General features: G+C 47.6%; 1 protein-coding gene across 1 annotated transcript in view; it reads right to left on the bottom strand.

Annotated features, from left to right (window-relative positions):
* Su(var)3-3 (lysine-specific histone demethylase Su(var)3-3) overlaps positions 1–23,135 on the bottom strand; it is a 201,168-nt gene extending 178,033 nt beyond the window's left edge. The window contains exons 1-10 of the mRNA XM_011145710.3: positions 23,010–23,135; positions 22,413–22,632; positions 22,183–22,334; positions 21,957–22,118; positions 21,665–21,781; positions 21,412–21,588; positions 20,951–21,214; positions 20,707–20,844; positions 20,552–20,625; positions 20,311–20,459 (exon numbers count right to left, since the gene is read on the bottom strand). Of these exons, the coding sequence (XP_011144012.1) occupies positions 20,311–20,459; positions 20,552–20,625; positions 20,707–20,844; positions 20,951–21,214; positions 21,412–21,588; positions 21,665–21,781; positions 21,957–22,118; positions 22,183–22,334; positions 22,413–22,632; positions 23,010–23,033 (1,477 nt within the window). The 5' untranslated portion in view covers positions 23,034–23,135. The remainder of the gene's footprint in view (positions 1–20,310; positions 20,460–20,551; positions 20,626–20,706; positions 20,845–20,950; positions 21,215–21,411; positions 21,589–21,664; positions 21,782–21,956; positions 22,119–22,182; positions 22,335–22,412; positions 22,633–23,009) is intronic.
* Positions 23,136–24,972: the final 1,837 nt, after the last annotated feature.

Consider the following 24,972-nt stretch of genomic DNA (forward strand, 5'->3'; position numbering starts at 1 on the left):
CGATGGAATTACCGTTGGACATCCAATCCGCTGCCCTACCGAAATCCAAGATCCTCAAGAGCGGCCTTAGAAATTTATCGCTAACGATCGCTCCGCGCCTCGTACACAGCGGCGCGTGTTCGCGGTTTTCATTGCAGCGGCATGGCGCGGCGGATCGCACCTAATAAGAATCGCATCGTACGAGCCAGGAAGCGACACACGGTGTGCGCCGCTTCGCGCTGCCTCGCCTGCACACACAGCTCCTCCGACGAGAGAGAGAGAGAGAGAGAGAGAGAGAGAGAGAGAGAGAGAGGGAGAGGGGGAGAAGAGAGAGGAGTCACGCGGCGGGCAGTTAACCTATCGACAGATAGAGTTTCACTTTGAATGGGTACTCCCGCGGGATCGTTAACATTATTCTTAACGGTACGTCGTCACGCGTTGTGCAAATGATAATTGATAGAAAAGGACGAACCGACGGACAGGTTACTTTGTGAATTTTACGGCCGGCCTTTGCGTCGCTAAAGCTAAGCCGAGTGTGCGCCGGCAATAAGCGCGGATACGAGTATAACGCGGCGAGCCGGTCAATGCAGGACAGCAATAGTCGTCAGGATTGCTCCAATCCTTACCGGAAGTAACATGGCGGATAGTGTATCGAAACTCTGTCTGTTTCTTTCTCTCGTAAATTCCAGCGGAAAGTATCGTGACTGGAGCGAGGCCAGTAACGAGAACATACTAGTCGCGGAGTTTTTTAGGCCTTCGCCTAAAATATTTTCACTATAGAGAAATACTTGACTTAGTTTCCGACTTGATACCGCGGCCATCGTGGATTTGTCTCCGACCAGCGCTTCGTGAACACTTCAGCTCACTTCTTCAGGCAGAGGAACAAGAGAGACTGCAACTCTTTCAGTCCCTGAGGTTTCGAGTTGGTCCTCTCTCTGAACAAGTGAACCCTGAATGTTTAGCAGACGTCGAAAACAAATCCACGCTACCAAGGCGGAAAGCAAGTCAAAGTAACTGCGGAATACTCGAGGAGCAAAATGAAGAAGAGCGCGAGTCGTAATTAGGGATTTAAAAAGACAGCCGTTTAAGTAATGACGCTCTCTTCTAACAAGAGGTGGACGACAAGATCTGATCTGCTCCACCGAGACGGGACATCCGTAAAATGTACGACTGAACGGCCTTCGGGAATTATACGTATACTGCCTACATCATTCGTAGGATCGTACATTCGGTTCGTCGCGCTTAACTTGCTGTTACCGAACTTTTCGTTGACTCGGTATAGAATACACGTACGCGCTCGTACGTGTGTGTGTGTGTAACACATGTATGCTTATATCGCTTCTCTCGCCGACGTTTGGAGGACTGGTCTCTCTCTCTCTCTCTCTCCCTCTCTCTCTCTCCTCTCCTATCTCGAAATCCGGCTCACCTATAAAACGAAGGCAGCGAAGAGCGCGACAACTGTTCGGAATTCTCTGCATCGCGCGCTCCCGGTTTATGGCCCCCTCAAAACCGCCGTACTTCAAATCCATCATCGAGATAAAGATCGGTTTTTCAGCGGATAATGTTTCACGTTCGGGAGATAGTGCGCGGCTGATCGTTAATTACCGCCGGCGATATACGTCCGAAACTTTTCTATCGCCGGTTTAATGGCCATCGGACCGGACGGAAGGCAAAACTTTACGACGAGCCCGGGGTGGCAGATTGGAGGCGCCTGGCGACCAGGTGGCGATTCCAGAACGAACCAGGTACGCGCCATCTGCTAAATCGTCTTCGGCTAAGCGATCTGTATAATCATCGCCTCGGACTCGCTCCTCGCGTTTAACGTATCGTCCAGCAGCCCGGCCTCGTTGTCTTAACAATGTTTGCGCGGACGCCGCGCCGGCGAGAAGTCATTCCCTCGGAACGTCAGAACGGATATCGAACGCGCCGAGGGCGTTCGACGCCATGCTGATCCTTGAACCGATCGCTCGGGACGACTTAACGAGAGATCGCGTGACTAACGATACGGTAAATAAATGCAATTTCCCCGCCTCGTACGCTTTCGTTACGTCTAATTGGCTGCCCGTTAATCCCGCATTTCTCATTGCGCCTCGTTTGCCCTTTCTTTATTGATAATATATGTGTAATTTTCTAATCACGTGTGAACGTGTGCACGACACGCTTCGCAGCGGCGGAGACCATCGGTCGTGTGTGTATAATCAATTGTATTACGTTATACAACGTTACGAGTGTGCAAAGAGAAAGCGAAAACGTCGAAATTATCATTGATAATTATCAATGACGGTCTTAACATTTCAGTGGAATTTATGGCTGATTTGGCTGAAACTTGATACGAGTCTACGAAATAGTCTGAATTTCGTAAGTTTTCGTCGGAGCGAGTATAAGCCGAATCGACATTTTGGTCCAACCCCGCAAATTCCATCGAACTTTGAGGAGAGCCAATGGAGGTAGGTAGATAGATAGATAGATAGAGAGAGAGAGAGAGAGAGAGAGAGAGAGAAAATCGATGTTTAACGATGAGATAAGCGTTATACATGTTGGTGACTTATCTTGATGCAATAAATGGATATTTACTGCTGTTCCCTCCATGCTGAATTTTAAACAACGACTCGTTTCAGAATTATTTAACCCCCCGATTATCTCGACATTCTATCTTCGTTTGGTTTTTTATTAATCTCGAACAAAGCGTGTGTGTATTAATTACGTAACTTTTGCAGCTGCGGGTAAAGTATGCGTGAGGTAAGCAAATATTGAATACTTTATCTAGATAAGTAAAATATTCTCATTAAATTTCTCTATTGCGTTAGAGAGAGAGAGAGAGAGAGAGAGAGAGAGAGAGAGAGAGAGAGAGAGAGATTTCGATAAGATGTAGAGATGAGTGAAGGGGAAAGAGATTTAAGAGTAAATATTTTTAGTAGTTGAGTGCCCAAAAGTGCTCAACGAACGCTTAAATTTATATTCGATGTAACGAAAAAGCTAAACACAGAAGTGACACAAAAAAAGGCATCAGAATTCGCGATTCAAGGAACGTTATTAGACGCACAAGAACCAGCATTTGCAAGATTTACACCCAGCTCTGAGACGGATATTCATAGCTGTAAATTATTTACAATCTCCGATTGGGGACATATATTTCATGACGGCTTCGTGTTTACTGGCGCCGTTATTCGATTGCCCGTATCAATATTCCTTTGTTTCATTGACGAATGACGACAGATTGGAATATAATTATTCATCGCACAACGACAGGCCACGAGTGCCGACCTATATTTCACATCGCGGATATCTCCTTATTCTCGGTAAGTTCGTCAGAGGTCCGCGAAAATCGGACACCTCTTGCATAATAAATGATTCGACCCACCTGGAAATACATGATGTATCGCTGCCCACGTCCCGGCTTTCAGCTTCCTCCAGGCTTCCCGACCCAGTATCCCGGCTCCCGGCTGCTCCGTCGTGGCACTCGGAGTATTCCCTTATGGCACCGACACTAACATTGCACTATCACTAACGTTCGCACGAATATAATTAAAAAACGCGACACTGATGACGGCCCGATCGGACAATTTAAGAGTCGGCAGAGATAACAGTTAATCTTTCGATATCTGAGCGACTGCTCGAAAACGCAAGCGACAGAGTACCGAAACACAATGACCAAAAACGCCAAGATCACTCAAGGATAACTACCGTCGTAATTCCGAGGCAACGCGCGCATTCAATGATCGAGAAATCATAACAACCAATATTTTCAAAATATTCCTTCGAGGCGGTCGAAGGTCATTGAAACGTTTTCCGCGGTCGAGGTTATATTAGGTTTCGAGAGACGCGAATATATCGTAAAATAGCGTTAGTTACAGGTATACAATTATCTATATTCTTATAGAATTCTTATAGAATCTTATAGAAGTTACAAAGTTATAATAAACTCTTATAGAGTTATAGATATTCTTCTAGAGTTATTCTTGTAGAATATCATATTATACAGTTGTCATTTTAGCCGGCAGTTATTATTATACAGTTATATGGTTATCGTTTTAATTATTTGTTGGTTTCTACGATATTGTTCAGCCGACCTTTAGGACGGCTTTTCATTGTTCAACGCGCGCTTCTCCGACCGTATCTGTGTTTTTGCGAGCGCTAAAGTCACGATAGAATATCCAAAGCAGATCCTCGATCGAAAATCAGGATAGGGGATAGGGGATGGGAACAGCGATATATATACATCGCACATCTCCAGGCACCTAAATTCATGTATTATGCACAATGTTTCCGATTTTAACGATCACCTGAGACGAATTTATCAAAGAGGTAAACAGACGCCTTTCGAGGCTCCAAACTCTTCCGAGAGTTCCGACGTTAACGAAAAAGGAAAAAAAAAATAATAGGAGAATGATTGTAGATGAAGAAAGTGCATCGCTTATGTAGCCATTTTTACCTACCCTTTTATTATTCATCTGTTCCATTTATTTATTTATTTAATATTTGTGCTGATCGCATTTTATCTCGAGTTAAATAAATTAATTAATGTAAGCACGCATTATTCGTGAAAATTAAGAAAAGATGAGATGCAAGTGGAATATCGGGAGAGAATCGAATGTGGAATCTAATAATATCTATTTTCATGTACGAGCATATGCATTTTCTAAGAACGCTTACGGCGCAATGCCATTATGGAGGCTCTTAGCAAAGTCTCCCTTTAAGTCTCAACATGAAGAAGATGGCAGTAAGTAATCGTTTGTAACATCAAAGTGGGACAATAACCTGTACCTGTGCAGAGTGTGTTCCGCTCTGAAATTCTTCTCTGATCCTTCAAATTCAACAGAATTTGCAGGACTTGGGCTTGGGACATTCGTATCCTAGAACACGTAGGATGTCTAAAACGCGCAACCGCGGGCTTGTTAATAGCGAGAGTGTATCAAATATCTCGCCTTTATCCGCAAATTGCGATGTTCATCTTCGACGAGCGACACTTCGTTGCAGAGCGCTGCAATATGACTTACGCAGCCGCGTAAGTCTGTGTCGTCGACATTGCGGGCACTGCGAATACGACCGAAGAGAACGGAGCTATTGTTCGCGAGCGCGTAACCGCCAAAAAGTCGAGTCGAACCGATACTCTGAGATCTCGTTTTTCCCTGCGGCGAACGCGTCGCGGGCCGCGCTGAAAGGCTGCGTAATCGCCGTATAGCGTGTGGCCGAGCATTAACATATAATGGTCACCGTCATTCTCCTCTCCGTCACGTGGGACCTCGTTTAATCATCCTCGGTCATCCCGTCACGTAATCCCCTTTTCGAGCGATTGTCGAGAAAGATTGCGGGGCATTAATTTGAAAAATGCATCGTCGTTGGCGCGGGGGCAGTGTGTAAGCTTATTATACGGAAACACGAAGCATGCCCGTCATTCGGCGATTACGACTGCCGACTATCGATAGATCCGTGACGTATCAATGAACGCTTATCCGGGATAACGCGTTTCGTCTCTCCTTCTCTCCAATCGATCTCCTCTCTCGTGTAAGCCCAACAAGCTTCGTCATGGACGACGTAAATATTAACGGGGTCAAGTTTCCGTGAAGCGTTGAAAGGACGGACCCGAAAGAGCCAAGCGCGGATCACGCTGCATAAAATAAACCGAGCCGAGATGGACGCGACAAACGACTACACAACTATTTGGGCGTATTTTAACGCTGGAATTACCAAACGATCAAAAATGGATGGTTTCTATTTTCTTATAAGAATTACTCAAGTTTTCATACGAGGCATACGATAACGACACGTAAAGCTTTCATGTACATGTAAATTAGATTGAACTGAATAAAAAATTCCTCTGCCATTTTTAAATCCTTCGCAAACACCATGTGAAATTTTAAGTTGCTGATTAAAGAATGTTCGCGAATAATATATTGCGCACGATTATTTGCCAACTTCTTTTAATGAATAACTCAGAATTCTTTTTTCTTTTCTGCAAAATGGTAGGGAACCTTTTTGTCCAGTTTGACTTAATTTACAAACGAATGCTTTATACGTTATCGTCAGATATTTTATATAACGATGCGTTTTATCTTTTTTACGTTTGACGTTGCGCAAAACTAAAGAAATAAATCGACACTTTTTCCCTTGCATAACGCATCTTCTTTTTCTCAAGAAGCTGCCGTTTTGATCGCTCCGGTAGAAACACAAGTCGGTAGCTTCATTGTTTTAACATGTAGTATAATTGCATTATTAACATATTCCAATAGTACGCATTATTTCTGAACATGAAGCAATCACAATGTTGGATTACGGCTCTGAAACGTCGTTCCTGCTCTTCTTTCATAATTAATAAATATTGAATCGGTAATGCGACTATGAAGAAAATTTGAATAACCTAGCTGCGTAAGGAGGGGGGAGGGGGGTGGAAGGGCGTATTAAAGCTCTCATGTCGGTCTGTACGCGCATTTGTTAACGGATACCTTCGTGCTAGACTTCGAATTTCCCTCTGACGCGTGTCTGAGAACGAAACGCGTATTCGGCGAAACGGCGAAACGGCGGGAGATGAAGATTTTTGCACTCGCGCTCTCGAAATGTGCACCGACCGCATTCAGCTACGTATGCGTCGCACACGACGACCGCATGGCTCGATAGCAACGCGCTTCAGCAAGTGGCACGAATAAATCTGCCGCTAATCCGTAAGACACGCCGTTGCTGCAACGCCAATTCGAGTTGCACACGCGGTTCCCGGAGTTCGAATGAAATCTCTTCCTCCCTCTCACTCTCTCGCTCACCCTCGCCCTCTCTCCATTCGCGTCCCTTCGCCTGACTCGGCTGGGGCTGTATTTCTGCCGTTCGAAATTATCGGGTCAAGTTTACGACGCCGGACGCGGGTCGGAGCAGCGAGTGAAACGACTGCGAGCGGAACGACGACGAGAAACTCCTAATTCGCGTCGACTTAACCGATACGCGAGTTCCACAGCCTGTTAAATTGTCTTTGTCGTTTAACTCGCGTGCACGTCAGCCGGTTGCGTTGGCGTGCAGTGAATCGGCGCGTTATGGTCTTGGCCGGCTGACGGTTACGATGTTCCTGATCGCCTGCGCGTTATTATCAGAAGATTGATCGTAACTGGGACTCGGCAGTTGGCGTTTCTCTACGCACGTGCGTCTCAGTCGTAATAGATTGATGAAATTTTCTCGCGCCGGCCGAGAAAGGGTTTCTCCTTGCTGACGTTATTTACCGCCATTGTCTGTCTGTACCATTTCTCCGATCGACTCCGGCTCGCTTAATTACTATTTGACCAATTGTTAGCCGATTCCGCGATTAGATCAAGCTGTTATTATACAAACACGAGGAATGATTTTCGATCTTTTCAAGTATAGAGGCTAATGTCGCTTTTGCGCATAAAAAAAAAAAAAAACAACAAGAAAAAGATGTCTCGTACGTGAAAATTTTGAAGATCCTTTCGCTTCTCAAAAATGAATACCCCACACGCGCAAAGATTTCATGTCGCTAAACAAGACGTTTCTTTGAGAAATTCGAAGAAGATGTATAATTAAGATCGCTGTTGAAATTCCCACTCACCGGAGCGAGACAATCGTTTCCAGCGAAACGCTCGCTCTTGCGGGCGTAATTAAATAAAAATTGTCCGGCGATATTTTCCACGGCGAGTAACGAGTCCGCTCGACGGCGAATAATAGTCAGAGAGTCGCTTTAGATAAATACGATTATCTCTTTCCAAGAAATCCTCTTTCGATATTCCTCCCAAGAGAGGTTAATCCTCTCTCTCTCTCTCTCTCTCTCTCTCTCTCTCTCTCTCTCTCTCTCTCTCTCTCTCTCTCTCTCTCTCTCTCGTTCGATATCTGTTATTATACCAGTCGCCAGTTGTCGGTTTATATCGGGCCAATCGATCGTCCGGATAATGACGGTCATAACGGAAAACGATACGAAACTCGGCTAATAATAATCCAGTGTCTACGTGACTGCGATTTGAATAACGATCGGGAATTAGAGGCGCGACGGGTGCGATACATCCGAGCCGGGTCCGGGCTGGGCCGGGCCGCAATCAAGGGTTAACAAGCCGACGCGTTTGTCTGAAAATCGAATTCGAGATGAATAATTTACACGTAAACCCGGGGATATCGCGGCTACATCGCGCGCGCCTCTCGAAGATCGCGCGCATAAATATTCCCGCGTACGCGCGCGCGCAAGCAAGCAAGCAAGTATAACCGATGACAGATTGGCGAGGCGGGTTTATACAAAGCGCGGCGGGAAATAATTCGCCGGCTCGACAACTTCATGACCCTTAAGTTACTTTCTACGACGTTATAGTACATCTATCCGGGACTTAACGCCCCGCGTCAAGGAAATCCACTATGCCGGCGCGCCGGCCCCTGCAGGAAACGGCGATGCGCGTAAGAACGCGCGTCGCTCTTCGCGCGAAGCGCGCGTGTACACGCATAGCTTTGTTATCTCCGCTAGCGCATCCGCTCTCTCGCTCTCTTTCTCTTCTTCCCCCCCTTTCTCTCTCTCTCTCCCTCCCTCTGTCCTCTTTCCCTTTCCCTCCCTCTCGACGCAGTTAGTAGACTCGAACGAATGGACGAACTCGTGTAAAAAGCGATTAACCGCGTATTTCGGAATAAACGCGCGTGTACGTCATCGCGGGGAAACTTAATCCAACCGCGGGCGAGGCGACACAAGATTTTTCGCGTCCTTCGACCGAAAGGGAAACGACGACGACGGCGACGGCGATGACGCTCGAAAAGTGCGCGTGTTACTCGCGCGGCTAACGGCAATCTGTCACCCTCCCTATTATGGTACTCGCGCAATTCATCATACTGTCTATCTTTTACATCGTTAAGATATGCCGGAACGCGGACGGTATAATAAACTTCGCGATTCTTATTAAGATTAGGCTGTTTTCACAGACGTTACGCGCTAGTATTTACAACGGGCCGCGGCCGTAAAATTTCCTTAAGCGGTATTACGGCACGTGAAGCGCGATTAGCGACATCGCGCCGCCATCATCGCCGTCGTCGCGATGGCTCACCAATGGCTCATTAATAAAGCCGTTTTTACCGATCCCGAGGCGTGAGCGTGAAAAAAGCGCGGCACATCGCGCGTTATCCGCCGCGTAATCGCGTTGTTGTACTTTCGTACTGCCGCCCTCGTGTCAACAACCGTGATTATTGATGGCCGCCCTTCCCGGTCCTCCCCCGCCTTTCGACGATAAATAAAGTCGAGGACGAGGGCTTAGGGAGCAGTTTTATCGCGCGACCCCAATAGCGCGCGTGCGCGCGGTGCAATCTTTGAAATTTACAATCCATTGTTGGGAAATTGGTATTATCGAGCACTGAAATAGTAGAGTGAGGAGGAATTTTCAAGATGCTCGCAGTATCGGCGAGCGCTGCGCGTCGTCCCACCCCCGTCTCTCTCTCTCTCTCGCTCACTCACTTGCTCGCTCTCTCCCTCGCACCGGATCGCTTTATCGAGCATCGAAGATAATTCCCTAAGAACGGTGCGCGGCATTTTTCCCCGTTTCTCATCAAACATTTATCTCCGGGCGGCGCGAGAGCCCGGCGGCTTGAATATTTGCGGCGACGTATAATTTTGCATCCCAAATCAACAATTAGTCGGCTCTCTAGGAATGCTTTACGATATCATCCGATCCGCCCGGCATCTCTCTCTCTCTCTCTCTCTCTCTCTCTCTCTCTCTCTCTCTCTCTCTCTCTCTCTCTCTCTCTCTCTCTCTCTCTCTCTCTCTCTCTCTCTCTCTCTCTCTCTCTCTCCGGGGGCCTCGCGGTCACCCGTAAGGACGCCCATCTCTCGCCGGCCGTCCGCGTCGCGTGATGCATTGCCTCATAGACGACGTAATTACAATCTCTAACTGGGAGCCTGAATATTTCACGCGATGCCGCACAATGTTGCATCTGAAATCGCGGCCGGTCCCGCGGCCGCGCCGATCAGTCGATAAGGCCGAACCGGTATTTCTCCGATTCCGACGCGTCACTTCGCGTTTAACCTGTCGAAGCGGCCCCGTAACGAACTGGAAACATTAATATAACACGGACACGGGGATATAGATATGCGCTCTCTACGCCAACGGGCGGCGTCGGGAAGAGGGCGACATCGGGGGAAAAATCGGTCAACACATCGGCCGCTAATTTCAATATCGTGCGGCGCGCACACGACTGCTAATACGTCGAGGCGAGCTCTCGACGACGACGACGACGACGACGACGTTGGTCGCTCGCGTCGCCGCGATTAGTCATCGTCGCGTTTTCAGCGGCATGCGCGGGGACGTCGGGGGACGGGGGCCTTATGTCCCGATGGCGGGATACGTACGCGGTATGCAAATGAGGTCCGAGTGAAGAATAGCGCACTGTCGTGTCCGTCGAGTTGTGGAAATCTCCGATTCGAATCGGAGAGTAATAGGTAACCGATAGCGACGCGAGTTCGCTCGTGCGAGTTTCCACGAAGGTACCTGCGGCGCAAAGGCGATTGACAAACCATGGCCATTAATCATGTGATCCAGATCGACGATCGCGCTTCATAACGACGGACGGTCGCGGCCGGAGTGATCCGCGGCTTTAGATTCGCGCGAAAGCCTTTAGAGCCGTCGAGAGGCCGGAGAGCCGAAACGGCCAGACACGGCCTTGTCCGTCGTCGTGCTGTCGCGTTGACGACGTCCCTCAAGGACGACGCGCGACAAAGACGCGAGACAAAATGGGTCCTCGGTATCCTTACGAGGTGACGACGAGCGCGCGTAGCTCGCGGCGGAAGCCGACCGCCGCGCCGTTACACACATATATACACACGTCCTCGCTGACCTAATCCCGATATGTGCCAGTGGACCATTTGTCTCCGGGAACGAGAGGCCCGGCGCTAAGCAATCGTTCGCTTGACGCTTCAGCGGCCGATAGCCGCCGTGGATCGGGAAGAGAAATCACGTGGATCATGCGGAGGACTGTACCCTGAGATAGACTATATCGACAAGGTACCCTACCGCGTTGCCGACACGAGGGGCGCTGTAAATGGTAAAGACACCGGCATGGAGGAAGAGAGAGAGGGGGGAGACAGAGAGAGAGAGAGAGAGAGAGAGAGAAAGAGAGAGAGAGAGAGATAAGAAGAGAAAAAGAAAGAGGAGGAGGAGGAGGAGGAGGTTCCTGTGGATGTATGTAGCACCGTGTGCGTGCACGGATAGGCCGAAAGTGGTCATGGGAAAGGTATCGGTGCGTTAAGGCCAAGACTGGATTCCGCGGGGCGAGGCCGGCTCGTTGGCGGGTAGGAGTGTACAAGGTCTTCGATACCTCGTAAATTACCGCTCGGGGCCCCCCTGAACCGTCCCCCTCGCCCTTCCACCGCCGTCCAGTTCTCGGCTCTCTCTCTCTCTCTCTCTCTCTCTCTCTCTCTCTCGGCCTAATGTCCAGAGCTGCCTACGTTTTCGTCCCGCTGACGATGACAACGACGACGACGACGACGACGACGACGACGACGACGACGACGACGACGAGGGAAGACTCGAGACTCGACTCGTGCCCTCCCGCGCGAGCAAGTCATCGCGTTTCGCGAAAGTCCGTGGAAACACGCCGCTTACACGTCGGATCACGGCGACAACGAGAGTCCCGCTCGCCCGGCGGGTTCTGAAATCGCGACGACAGCTGCTTCGGAGTATCGGCACTCTTTCGCGAGAACCCGCGAGATCCGCCGGGTCCGCTCCTCGCGGACTGGACCGGCGAATCGGATTCCCTCCCCTTTCGCTCTTCTGCCCCTTCTCCGCCGTTCCGGACCGGGTAATATTATTCCTGGCGAATCGGTCGTCGGATTTCGTACACGCGTCCGGCTACGAAGTACCATTCGAATGCGACGCATTCTTACGCTTCCCCGTGGACATGAATGAAGTAAAACGGGGCTCCGGTTGAGTTTCAATACGATAACAATGTGAACGGCCTCGTGCTGGTTCGAAAGAAAGAGGGAGAGGCAGAGAAAGAGAGAGAGAGAGAGAGAGAGAGATAAGCTGGAAGCTTGAAATCTGAATACCTTGAAAGAAAACAACGAAAGTAGGGTAAGCTTTATCTGCGATCATTCATTATGGAAGTCGGCAGATCTCGATATTCGATGAGGAGCTCATGCGATATCGGGTCGAGTTATCGCACAATCGGGTCGCTTCGGTCGCGCATTTTCTCCCAGCGACAAGACGAGAATGAACCTCGAGTCGAGCTCTCGTAGCTCTCGCGAGGATCTCAGAGCGGAGGACGCGGGGCTGCGTCGGGGCGACATTTCCGCGAGTTCGCGAAACGCGAGGAGTTTCGCCTCGAATCGCCCGACATTCTCGCCGGTCTCGAGAGACAAATCCGATGCGATCGGAATGTCAAGAGGCCCGGGCGCCGTGACGTCCCCGGCGTCGTTCCGGAGCGCGCGCGCGCGCGCTCGCTCGCTCGCGAAAAGAGAAGGTAAGAAAAACAAAAGGGAAAATAAGAGACAAAGGGTCCGTAGCGCCGCGGATCGGCGAATATTTAGGGGCAGCGAGAGGGGGAATGCATATTCAAGATCGTAACGATGCAATTTCGATGGCGCATACATAATGAGAATCTCTCGAGAGCGGCGCGCCGCCGCTTGCCCGGTTAATATCAACCTTTCTGCACAATGGTCCTATCACGGAGGGAGAGAGAAGGGGAGAAAGAAAGAGAGAGAGAGAGAGAGAGAGAGAGAGAGAGAGACTCGGAAGAAATTTCGACGTAACCGATGGCGGTGGTGCATTGTCATACCTCGATCAGTGCCCAACAAAGACCGCGGTGTGCAACGCGCCCGAGAGAGCCTCCCCCTCGCCCCTCCCGTCTGCCGCTCTTGCCGCAAGGGGGAACGAACGAACGAACGAACGAACGAACGAACGAACGAACGAAAGTGCGGTATATTGACGTCGAAAAAGGAAGAACAACGACATAATCTCGAATCATCATGCGAGATGAGTAGAGATCCGCGCTGCTCCGCCGGATGAGGCGCGGCGCGCGCGCGCGCGCGCAGATTTAACTACTCGTTAATCGTCGCGCGCAGCCCCCTCGGCTTCCGCGAGGTGCCACCCTAGCAGCCACCCCAGCGGGATGTTTCGAGCGAGTTGACGCGACCTGCCCACCGGTGAGTCGCCGATACACAAAGCCGCGGGGGAAACGATAACACGCGCGGGTGCGGGCGCGAGCGCGGCGTTTGCATTTGTGTCGGCCGCGCGGCGCAGCGTGTCGAAAGTTGCTCAATTACACGGAGAGAGCTCGATTACAGAGAGGCCGCGTTACGACGTTGTTACAGCGCGCGAAACGTGTATCCGTTAGCGGCTATAACGCGTCTATTATCGCGCGGGCGCGCGAGAACCGCGCCATGATCGAGCGCGTGCACTCTGATTTAACGACACGCTTGTGCCACTGAAACGCGCGAGACGTTATATTTATACGATGCGCAAACGCGGTTCGCGAGCGGCAGCACCGCTTTTCGTGCTTAACCCTTTATATTCTGACGGTACTCGAAGGTATCGCTCCATATAAACGCTCGTGCCATTTAAACTCTTTTTTTTTCCGTGTCTTACTCTACGTTAAAATTTAATCACTCAATTGTTGCAAAATATAACCTTTTCTACTCCTTCTGTTTATATAATATGCCAGAAACTATTTAATTTAATTATACAAAAATTTAATAAGGTCGTGGGTAAATTAAGGCTCTCTTGGCTATTTGTCGCGAGCGAGAAGGTATACGTTCCAAATTGCCGCAAAGCGTCGTTACGTCGGAGGAAAAAGTCACGTTCGCTGAGATGAGATTCGCGATCGAACGCGAGCGGTAATATACTTCGAACACTTCTCTCGAGTAAATTGCCGTTAAATTAAGGCTCCTGTTTCTCCTCGACGTTTTGATCTATGACGTCAGAAACCGAGAAAATACGCGCTCAAAATTCCTACAAAATACGTTGAGGTAGAAATACGCTGGCAATCGATCGAGCGGACTCGTAATATCCTTCGAAGGTGTTTTCCTTCGCTCGATAATTAATAGATAAAATCAACATGACAGAATCATGAAGGTACACAGGTCCAAAGAATAAGTCACGTGAATTTTAATCCATTGATTGCTGGAGCAAAGGGAAAGTGTTTGAGCTGTCTTACAGATCGAGTCGATCGATCGCAGTTTCGTTTCACTTTCTGTCTGAGGCGCGACTTTCGCAAGAATTTCCAGCGTATATTTTCTCGCTTCCAACATCATCAGTCAAAAAGTCCTCGGATCGAGCCGACCCCAAGAGCCTTAATATGATAGATTTACCCGTATTTACCTTCCTCTTCTTGACTCTATCACGCCGACTACACGTCTGAAACCAGTCGTACGAAACGTGCGATGTACTAGAAATCCCGCAAAAGAGAGCGGTCCCTTCGAAATGCGGAGTGAAACTCGAAGCTACACACCGCAGCCCTCGCCGTATAATAAATATCTCCTCTCCTCTCTTCTCTCTCTCTCTCTCTCTCTCTCTTTATTCGCCCGCTTTCTCTCTTTCCCTTTCCAATGTTCTGCTCCTTATCGCGGAGCAGCAGAAAATCGCCGGGGCTTGATAAAGGCGCGCCGGGTTATCCTCGCGTCAATTAGCGCGATCGCGCTCCGGGGGAATTTCGGTGGCCGTTCGCGCCTCGGGCAACGTCATCGCTGTATTACGGCTAAATAATCTCCTTTATCGTGTCCCGATCCCGATTAATTTAAAAATATGCACACGTTAACGGCGCCGTACGGTATATCGCGAGCAACGGCACGCATATTACGCGCGCGCGCGCGCGCGAAGAGAAGAGAGGCAAGCGAGCGAGGCGAAGCGAGAAGAAACGAGGCGAGACGAGGCGAGACGAGATGAAGAGGTGGTGGGGAAGCAGAGGAACGCGTCGCGCCGAGAGATCCTGGCGAAGGACATCCACGGCCGCTGCCGCCGCCGCCGCCGCCGCGCGGACGACGACGAGACGAGTCGGTCCCCACGCGGATGTTAGTGCGCCCCGGGTGTGTAACCCCCCTGCAACAACGACGACGTCGACGTCGGGAGGGAGGAGCAAGAGGAAGAGGAGGAGGAGGACGTGATCGGGGCGCGCGTGAAGTCAGCTTTACGACAATATAATTTTGGTAGCGACACACGGACGCGGCGTGGAATGCGACGATCGGAGTCAACGAACGGCGTATAGAAGTCTTCGATACGTCGTAAATGGCCCCCCGGCCCCTGGCCCTCCACTGCGCCCTCGCCCTCGTGCTCGCAATGGCCGGCGGTACAGGGTGTTTCGCGAAGAAGAGGGCCGGCGAACTTCGCGCGCACATGCTGAGAACTAGACTGCTGGCTTGCGCATAAAATAGACGTGGCTCGGGAAAACGCGTGCAGAACTCATCGCTCAAATATAAGCGTCGCGCAAATGGAGTGGCAGTCACGCCTGATTGGACCAAGTTTCAGCAATATACATTGCGTGCATTACACGCGCGATTTGTCGTATACAAGCCCTATGAGAAAATCGGTTTCGGAAACTTTGGTTTTAATGTTGGTAGACCTTAAACCAACTTAGATATGTCTTGTAGCTGATCAATTATGAAGATAACAAACAACGAAAAATCTATCCATTTCTTTGCCTAATATTGCAAAATTAATAGCTAAGACCGAGTTTGTAAGCAGAATTGGTACATGGTTGTGACATCCAAGCGTGATTAGCTGATCAACTATAGAGCCTACCAACCTACTTGTACCTGAAACCAAAACTCCCGAAACCAATTTCGGAATAGACCTATAGTACCGTAAGACGAAAAAATTAATTAATTATTTTTCCACGTGTCTACACAATTCTTCACACAACATTGTGTACAGATTGCTTTCTATCGCAAAAATTCACTTCCGTAGGCATCGGCTGTGTTACATAACCTCTTCGAGCCCACTTCGACACGCATGCGCAGATGCTCACTTGCTACATGCAAGGCATAATTCTCGGGCTGCACTTTCGGGCACGGAAGATAAATCGCGTCTTGGATGGCGAACGTGTCCTCGGGGACGACGAGAATTCGTTGTGAGGTTTTAGCGCGAGAATGTCCAGGCGATCGGGTGCGACTCGGCGGATTAAAGTCAGGGGGATTAAGGGATTTTTACCGGACGATTTCCCACCGATATCTTCGCCGAGATCGGGGCAATCGCGGCGTAATTTTTCATCTAAATGGGATTCCATCGAAGCGTTAATTGAAGCTCAATTATCGAAGGTGCAGTTGCGTGATGAAGGTTGAAAAAGTCGCGACACAGAAGGGATGATCACATCCGTCCGGTGAAATCCCCATCGTCGGTATCTTTTCGGGCTCGAGGTTTTCAGGACTTCGCGGAACGTCCTGTATGTGCGCGCATCATCGAGCGCTGCCTACGTCTTGCGCCGTTTAACCAACGAAAGACTGGCATCGTCGTCATCGTCGTCGTTCAGGCCGAAAACATTGACGACGCGGCCGGTCTCGTCGCCGGCCAACAAAGCTCGGTAACTCTCCGTTATATGGCTGATCGAAAAGCCCGGTCCCGGAGGTCGAGGTGACCGTGATGGCCGCTTCTTCCTCGAGATACATCCATAAATTTCGGCGCCGAATATTCCCCGGGAATAGCTTCGACTGCATAGGTCGGATCAATAACCGCATAAAGTGCGGGAAGAAAGAGCGCAACGGCACGTTTCGCAGTATTCAGTCTCAGAGAGAGCGTGAACGTGCGTGAAATGAGAAGTTACGAGCCGGGGCGGAGGGAGGAGGGCGACGGAGGGGGATAAAATAGTGCTTCGCGATCACGTCGCTGTGTTTTTCGTCGAACAAGAATAACGCGCGGGCAGCTACTTTTGCGAGCTTTTTCTTCTCCCTTAACTTCACGCCGTGTGTAGATATGCGCGCGCGCGCGCGCATGTGTGTGTGTGTGTGTGTGCATTGACGATCAAAATGCGGGAAATTGTTGCCTGCGCGAAATATGTGTGACCCAGTCAGAGATCGAGTTGAGCGTTTTTGCGCTCAGTTCTCGTAGAACACAATCTTGTTGAGCATAAAGATGCCGGGAGATCGCGATAGTTAGACGGAAATAAGTGCCGTCGAATCGGCAGAACCGGGAACGACGGTAATTGGAGAGGGGCTTTCTTCATTCAATGGCAACGCTATCGAAACTAACACGTCGTGTGTCGTCTTCACGACTCGAGTATTAGTTCCGATAATGTCACCGTCGAGCAAGAAAGATGTACTCCGATCAGGACGGCGGTGTTGGCCAATTCTGTCGATTCGACGGCATTTTTCCGTGTAATCGCAGGCTAAACGAGGCCGACATGTATAACCGGTTATCGCTTTTCCATTAACCTTCGGGATAATTGCGAAGCGGAATGACTTCCATTCTATTAAGGGAAAATGAAGTAAGTGTCCTCTCTGCTCCCAGAATGTTTTTTTCTTTCCAAGAAGAGATACAAGTCCCGAAACGGCAATCCTCGCAAATAATTAGAGCCGCTGAAGAGACCAGCTCGAAAACTCAGACTGGGTTCAACGGACGCCGACTCGGTGGTAAAACGAGGTGACTCGGTGCTAAAACGAGAGGGGAAGAACGGGACGGATTTGAAATATTGCCACTATTTATTCCCTCTCAGCGCATTCATACCGAGCGCTCTCTCCTCAAGTGGCCGAAGGGATCGATCGCCAGCGAGCTTTCGTGTAGATCATAAAATCCGAGCGTCCCGACGCGCAAAGGACGAAGAAGCGGCTGCTGTCCTTTCGCAGATAAGACACCGAGAGAGCGATACCGGTGCGACGCACGGTGCCACGGTCGAGAGCCATCGGACGAGAGAGACAGGTCGGAGTCTCGTAAAGAGATGGAGCGAGAAACGTCCCATAAAGTATTGTTTTACTTTCGGTGCGTTTCCCGATAAAATCGCGACCGTCCCGTCGGCGGGCCTCGTTTGAAACCGAGAAGGAACTGATGGTCCGTAAAGAGCGCGCCGCGGACAATCCACCTCGGGCGTCCGATTATATCGGGTGAACCGGTGCTCGCCCGAAACTCCGCCGAGAGGGCTTCTCGTCAGGCGAGCGAGCGAGCGAGCGAGCGAGCGAGCGAGAGAGAGAGCGAGTGCGAGAGAAAGCGAGAGAGAGAGAGAGAGAGAGAGAGAGGGGGGAGGGAGAGAAACAGAGAGGTAGTGACAGAGGGGGAGGAGGGAGAGAGAAAGCGAGAAAGACAGAGGGACAGAGGCAGAACCTATTGTTGCGCTTAATTTAGCGTTAAATTGTTTACATCTCATTAATCACGGGGGACGACGGTGGGACCTGCTGCAGCGAGACCGTCATGATTATCGATGCACGTCAGTCATGGGTGCCGCAGCCCACCGGACCCTCGTCCTCTTCGCCTTCTCCATTCCTCCCTCCTCCCCCCGCCCCCTTCCTTCCTTAGCCATCCCTTAATTTCATATTGACCGCCACACGTTCTCCCGAGCGGCCGAAACAAGAGCGTATCTCGCGGTTCTCTCGTTTCAGGGTGAGCCGCATCCGCTTGCGTTGGTTCCGCGCCCGATCCGATCCAAAACCGATCGATCGATCGATCGATCGACCGATCGACCGACCGACCGACCAACAGACCGACCGACCAACCGATCGATCGATCGATCGATCGATCGACCAAGCAAACGAGCGAGCGAGCGAGCGAGCTCTCCTCTCCTCGCACGTACGTTCCACTTCGCGTCGATGGAACGACTTCGACGGGACCGGTATTTGAAGCGGTTTCCAGTCGCTCGACCGATTCTCATCGTCGGGTTCTTCATCTCGGGTTCTTCTCAGCGCGGTAGCGGCACACGCGGTTAAGCCGAAGTATTACGGCGGAGTAGCGATATCGACTAGTTTCGATGGCGCATCGAGCACCGCGAAGACCGAGGCGAGGAGATAGTGGGATTTCCACGACGCGAACATCATGTCGGTGTTCTTCGCGATCTCGTGCGATAGATCTCGTGGATAGATGTAAGTGTGTAACGCGGAATCGATAACGATGCGAGAGATCTCGCGGACATGTGGGACTCGCGGCTGTTCGAGATCAGGGGAGATAGCGGCGACGCGAAGGAAAAAAAGTACGGGGCAAGAGGGGACGTTCCTTACGAATTTTACTGGTTTGATTTTAATTATATCGAGTCTTGAGTAATGAGCAGTTTCTCGGACTCTTCAGATTGAACCGGGCGATTATATCTTTGTGTAGTCTTAACTTTCTGAAACAATGCAAGCGCGAAGGATGACGGGAGATCTCTCATGGATATAAGCGGTGAACACGCAGTTTGGTAAAATTATAACGGCGTGAAAATATAGTCGTCTCATTTTTCCGGAAAAATCCGACAGATCACTTGGGTCTCACACGACACAATATTTCTAAATCGATGTCTCGTTTCTTTATTGCGAACCGACCAACTGACTTCATGGCGAAATGTACACGTAACGGTGAAATGATGCTTTCGATAATCCTCGATGCACAGATGTCAGGTGTAATAAAATTCGACGTAATAGAGAGATAAGCGTTAAACAACGCGCGTGTCGAACGCACGTTCCGATGCGCGAACGCATCTCGTAAAATCGGCGCGACAAGTTACTCGCCGACATTAGACGCAAAGATACTCGTCCGCCGACGAGCGTAAAGTATTTTTAAGCTGCGTGCTTTCCTGTCGCCGCCTTAGTAAGCTCGTAAGACTTTACGGGCTATGATCATAGTATAATTTCACATAATGAGAACTCTGGTACTCGATCGGTCCGATGGGTACGGCGACTATCTACACGGAATCTCATGCTATCGGCTTTCAATAAGGTTGATAAAGTCAACTATAGGGACGCGAAGAGCGAGAGTATCAAACGCCTATAAAGGAGATGCGACTCGCGAATAATTCACTCATTATCTCTATCCGCCATCTCCTCTCTGGTTCAGCAATTTCCAAAGAACATCGGCCGACTAGCTGGCTTGTGCGTGTCTGAGCAAACACGAGTACACAGCGCGAATCTGACTGCAAGATCGTACACGTTCCGATCGCCCGCGCGATGCCATTAGTCGCGAGAAAGAGAGAGAGAGCGTGTTTCGCAGATAATTAATAATATGCGATAACTTACGCACACGCTATTCTTTTCCCTACGGTTTAAGGAAACAACACTGCGCGCAATTATTCACGTAACAGTGCTCGTTACGCTTATCAATTTTCTTATTTAATTTTTAACCGCTTTTTCTCGTCGTACATAAATTATGTAGTACTACAGAAAAAAAATTATGTACGGTACAAAATGGTACGTTCTCATGCATTTTCGATTCATCGAATCTTTTATGCGCGCAGAAACCTACGAATCAATCAAACGGTAAATGTTGACGTACTCACCAGTTAGATGACTTCCGGTAAATTCGAAATCGTCGTCTTGATCCCAGTGCTTCAAGCTCAAATTTGAGAGCGACGTTGCATTGGCGAATTCCAAATTTGCAAAGTGCCAATCCAGTATCTGCCGGTCTTTGGATGACAAATAGACGTCACTGTGTTTGAATAAGTAGGATATTTATTTCATCGGTATATTTATAATGCGTTTATAATTCAATATGTATAATTCAAGCGTATATAAAATTACCTGGGTGGTGAGGCCTCTAATTCCTGCAGTTTCGCTTCAATTTCCTTCTGCTGATCTGACAACTGATCCCACTCCTAAGGTACAAAAGAACATGCATGTTTTGTATCTTATCTATAACTTCATATCCAAAGCATATCCTTCGTAAAATCACATACCTTGCAAGCATTATGGAGATCACGCAACTTAGAACGGAGCACAAATTCTTGCGTTATATCTCGATTTTGTGGTTTGCACTCAGCCATCTCCTTGTACTGCTTATTCAATTCTACCAAACGGTCCATAATAGAGATCATCTGCGATAAAAGTCAATCGTCATTTGATTTGTCATATAATTACGCATAACTGAAAAATATTTAATAGTTTAATTTAATTAAAGATAGTAATGATGTATATACATACTCTATGTTGATTGGTAACTAATCGTCCTTGTAACGAGAGTACAGAACGAAGATGAGCTACTTGACGTTGCTTCACGCCTTGTTCTTGTAAACGTATCACCCATTCTAGCGCTTGTCCCAAAGACACTGGACGTGTATTACCACTTTGTCCACCGGATCCAGTGCTACCTACGTAATTGAAATCTAATTGATGTGAAAGATAAGAGGTGGCTTCCAACAATCTATTGAACTCTCTTTCGACCATTTCGTCTTTATCTTTCGGGACCTGCAAAAGAACGAGATATCGTGTTTAATTTTTATCACATTTTTAAACTATTGTGTTGGAACACTTTCATCTTAACAAAATATTACCTACATGGTATAATTTGTAATTATAAATGTGTCGAATTTTGTTACGCGTGCATCAATGATGAAAAATCTAAACAATTCGTTGTTTCGATATAAACATATTTTTGTGCTTACCGTTTGACCATCACTTTCGTACAACGGACATTTTTGCCGTATTTTATGAAGCTCCATATTGATTTGCTTGCTGAGAGTCGTTACGGGATTTCCACCTAAACCTGTGACTACCATGGCGCCCAAATCCGCGATATAAGATGATTTACGAAACGTGGCGATTCGTCCGCCAACACGATCCTATAAATATATAGACGTAATTAGCAATGTAATAAAAATAAAATTATATAAAATAACATTGTAATTCTATACTCACCCTAGCTTCAAACACAATTACTTCTAAGCCAAACTGTTGCATCTGCTGAGCTGCTGCCAAACCAGCAATTCCGGCTCCTATCACAATGACTTTACCTAATTTTTTAGTAGGTAAAGGCTGCAACAAACAAAAGTAAATTCCCAATTTTTCCAATATGTCCATATATATATGTAAAATTCAAAGAGAGATTAGTACAACATAGATTTAGTACAAAAGCAATATTAAAATATATGTAAAAAAAATAATAAACTGTAAAGTATAAACATGATATCTTTTATGTTTGTTGCATTACCTTAAGACGTTTAAAGACTCCAAAATTTATAAAACCATGACGTTCTAAGAAGGCATGAATTCTACGAGCCAAAACTGGATCGCTGTTGTAAGGCGGCTCAATAGCAGGTAATGCATTTTCAATAATCAATTGTTGCTTTGGATTTTCCAACCAAATTTGCAGCTAAAATATAATTGTATTAAAAGAAAAATGGTACAATTATGCCATTTGCAAACCAGATGCTTACCAGTCTATTTCTAATATGCAAGAACACTTTCTGCGTTTGTGGTGGTCCACCAGAAATGTCAGGAAAACATGCAGCTTCAGTGGATGTCAATTTATCAAACGGAAGACGACTCTGAAAGGCTGCACCCTCTAATCCATTCAGCAATTCCTTTACTGAACGAAAAAAAAATATCAAGGCATTAATTTTATGATTAACAGATAGATTAATAAAAGTGTTTAATTATACAGTACCATGTGTATCTTCATGATCACTGTCTTGATCATCTTCTTCCTTACACTCAGTTTTTGAAGCAGAAGGTACCGAAGCTGGTGTTGTAGACTCAGATTCTTTCCTTCCATCTGTGGAAACTTTTTTCTCAGGAGTTACTAGACCAGGCTTTGATTTTTCTGTATCTGAGGCATTATCATCGTCCAATTGATTGTATTTTTCCTCCATTTCTCTATATTCAACCTATGATAAAATACAATTTTCTTTAGAATTAAGTCTGATAAATACTTCACACAGACACAAAAAAACATCTTTACACAAAAATAAGTAATGCAGTATAAAACTAAAAATTTCAAAGCAAACATATCATAGCAGATTATAGTATACGCACACAACCAAAATATAACCTTAATTTGTCAGCCAGAGAAACAGATTCTTAGTGCACAATTACGAAATAGTGTCCGGCATAAAAGCAATTTCAAAACTCAAGTCGGAAATGACAATACGGTTTTATTCTTACAATTGACGTTGACATACATAATCATAAATAGTATTACGAATTATAACAAAACATTATCAAATAAAAATTTGAATGATGTCAGACAGATTTTAAGACACACCTTCGCTCTTTTCCTGCGACTCATATCGTCTCTTTCACTTGATCGATCCGTCAAAGATGATTACTGGAATACAAAACACACAGATTTGTTTTGATGCTTGAAACAGCCGGCACACATAAACCATGGACTAAAAGCATCAGCAGGACGGAGCCTTTTACAAGTGATCAGAGAAAAACCTGAGAGCGGCCACTGAGCCGATTACGCCAGGACGCTTTTTCTGACGCGCCACCTGAGAAAATGTGTGCACACTACGCCCGTCCTGACGATAATGGCAAAGCGTGCATGATTCTTGTTCACTCTACCACCGACGAAATACTATAATGGGTGCGTTTAGCGGAGAAAACTGCTCACTGAACGATTAGTGACTATTGGTCTTTACCATTAGATTCTTACATTCGGACCAATAACGTTGACGAATTACTCAATAGTTGCGCAACTGAGTGTCGTGAACGCACCCAAAGACTGTTGGTCTTACGAGATTTAGGGCCGATTGTTCCAACTCCTTGGTAAGTTAACTGATAGTTAAATCATATGTTTATCTTTGTCTTTCCTTCAACTTAGACGAAGACAGACACATGATTTAACTATCGGTTAACTTACCAAGTAGTTGGAACAACCTGCCCTTAGCGTATGTATGTATCAGCAGAAAGAAACCTGTAAGCGGCCAACACGGCATTTTCTGCGACACCGACTTTCCGCACTGGGAAAGGGCGCCATCTGCATCCATTTCGAGAGAGGAACTACGATGCTACATCCACTTTCAGGTCTCGGTGGTAAAATCTGCATGTGGTGGAAGTCCATGCTACATCCACTTTCAGGCGGTTTATGTCCGTGCTGCAACCACAGTTGTCATCTCTATGGCCGGCATTTATAGTCGGATCTTATATTTAAGATCATCTTAAGTTCATCTTCAGATCTTGTATAAATTATTTTATTGGCTACGAGGTATCTGTAGGTGAACTCAAGGCGGTCTTAAATATAAGACCCGACTATGAATACCGACCTATGTCAGACTATGCCCAGAGATCTAAAAAGAGCGCGGGGGGGGGGAAGGGAGAGGGGGGACCAGGAAAAATAAAAGTACGTATTAAATATTAAATCTTCGAATACATGTTGCCGCATCAAAGTCTCCTGTATAATGAACGATTTGATATGTCTGGAGACGCATGATGTATCGTTGCCCGCGTCCCGTTCCCTTCGTCCTGCTTCACAATTCAGCATATCCCGTCCGCTCCGAACTTTCGCTCGTGACATTGACAGTGGCCGTCGGTGAGCATTCGATCCGCTCGGAGGAGCACGTATTAATTAACGCGACGAGATTCCGATTATAAATAATCCGCGAGTCGACGAAATATCTGAACTTTTAAAAAAAGCATCAAAGAAAATCACATTAATGTTGTCATGGGTGAAATCTCACCCTGGTATATATTTTTTTATTTTCGAAATAAAAAAAACCAAACGAATTTAGATGAAAAGTAGAAGAGTTATTGTCCGCAGCGGATAATCTAACATGTAATAAGAACGAGACAAATGGGATCGCATGGGATGAAATTCCACTCTTTAACGCTACTATGACCTTTAATTATTCTCCGAAAACGGCGTCACAACAACTTTGACACTCTGTACAATTAGTTGCTAACACATTTTCTAATCGTACACATCCCTCTTTAATTAACATAAAGCTAACAAATAATAAATAAACAAAAATAAATGTCCGATGCTTCGACAGAATAATTTTCTTTATTTTCAGTAATCAATAAATAGTAAATCAATGTCGCGTACAGTTGAAAGGCCTCCTCGCATTCCCCTCGTCGTTCCGGAACCTTCGAGAAAAGAAGAGACGCCCAAGGGCAAGTCTCTCTTGCTTCAACCGCCGCTGAGGCCCGCAATGTTTACATCGCGCCGATTGTGTTGAACGGCTCGGGAACGACGACACTTTTTGCCCTTCGTATTATTAGTCGTG

Source organism: Harpegnathos saltator, unplaced genomic scaffold, assembly GCF_003227715.2.
Source record: "Harpegnathos saltator strain DR-91 unplaced genomic scaffold, Hsal_v8.6 scaffold91, whole genome shotgun sequence".
In the NCBI taxonomy this organism is placed as follows: Eukaryota; Metazoa; Arthropoda; class Insecta; order Hymenoptera; family Formicidae; genus Harpegnathos; species Harpegnathos saltator.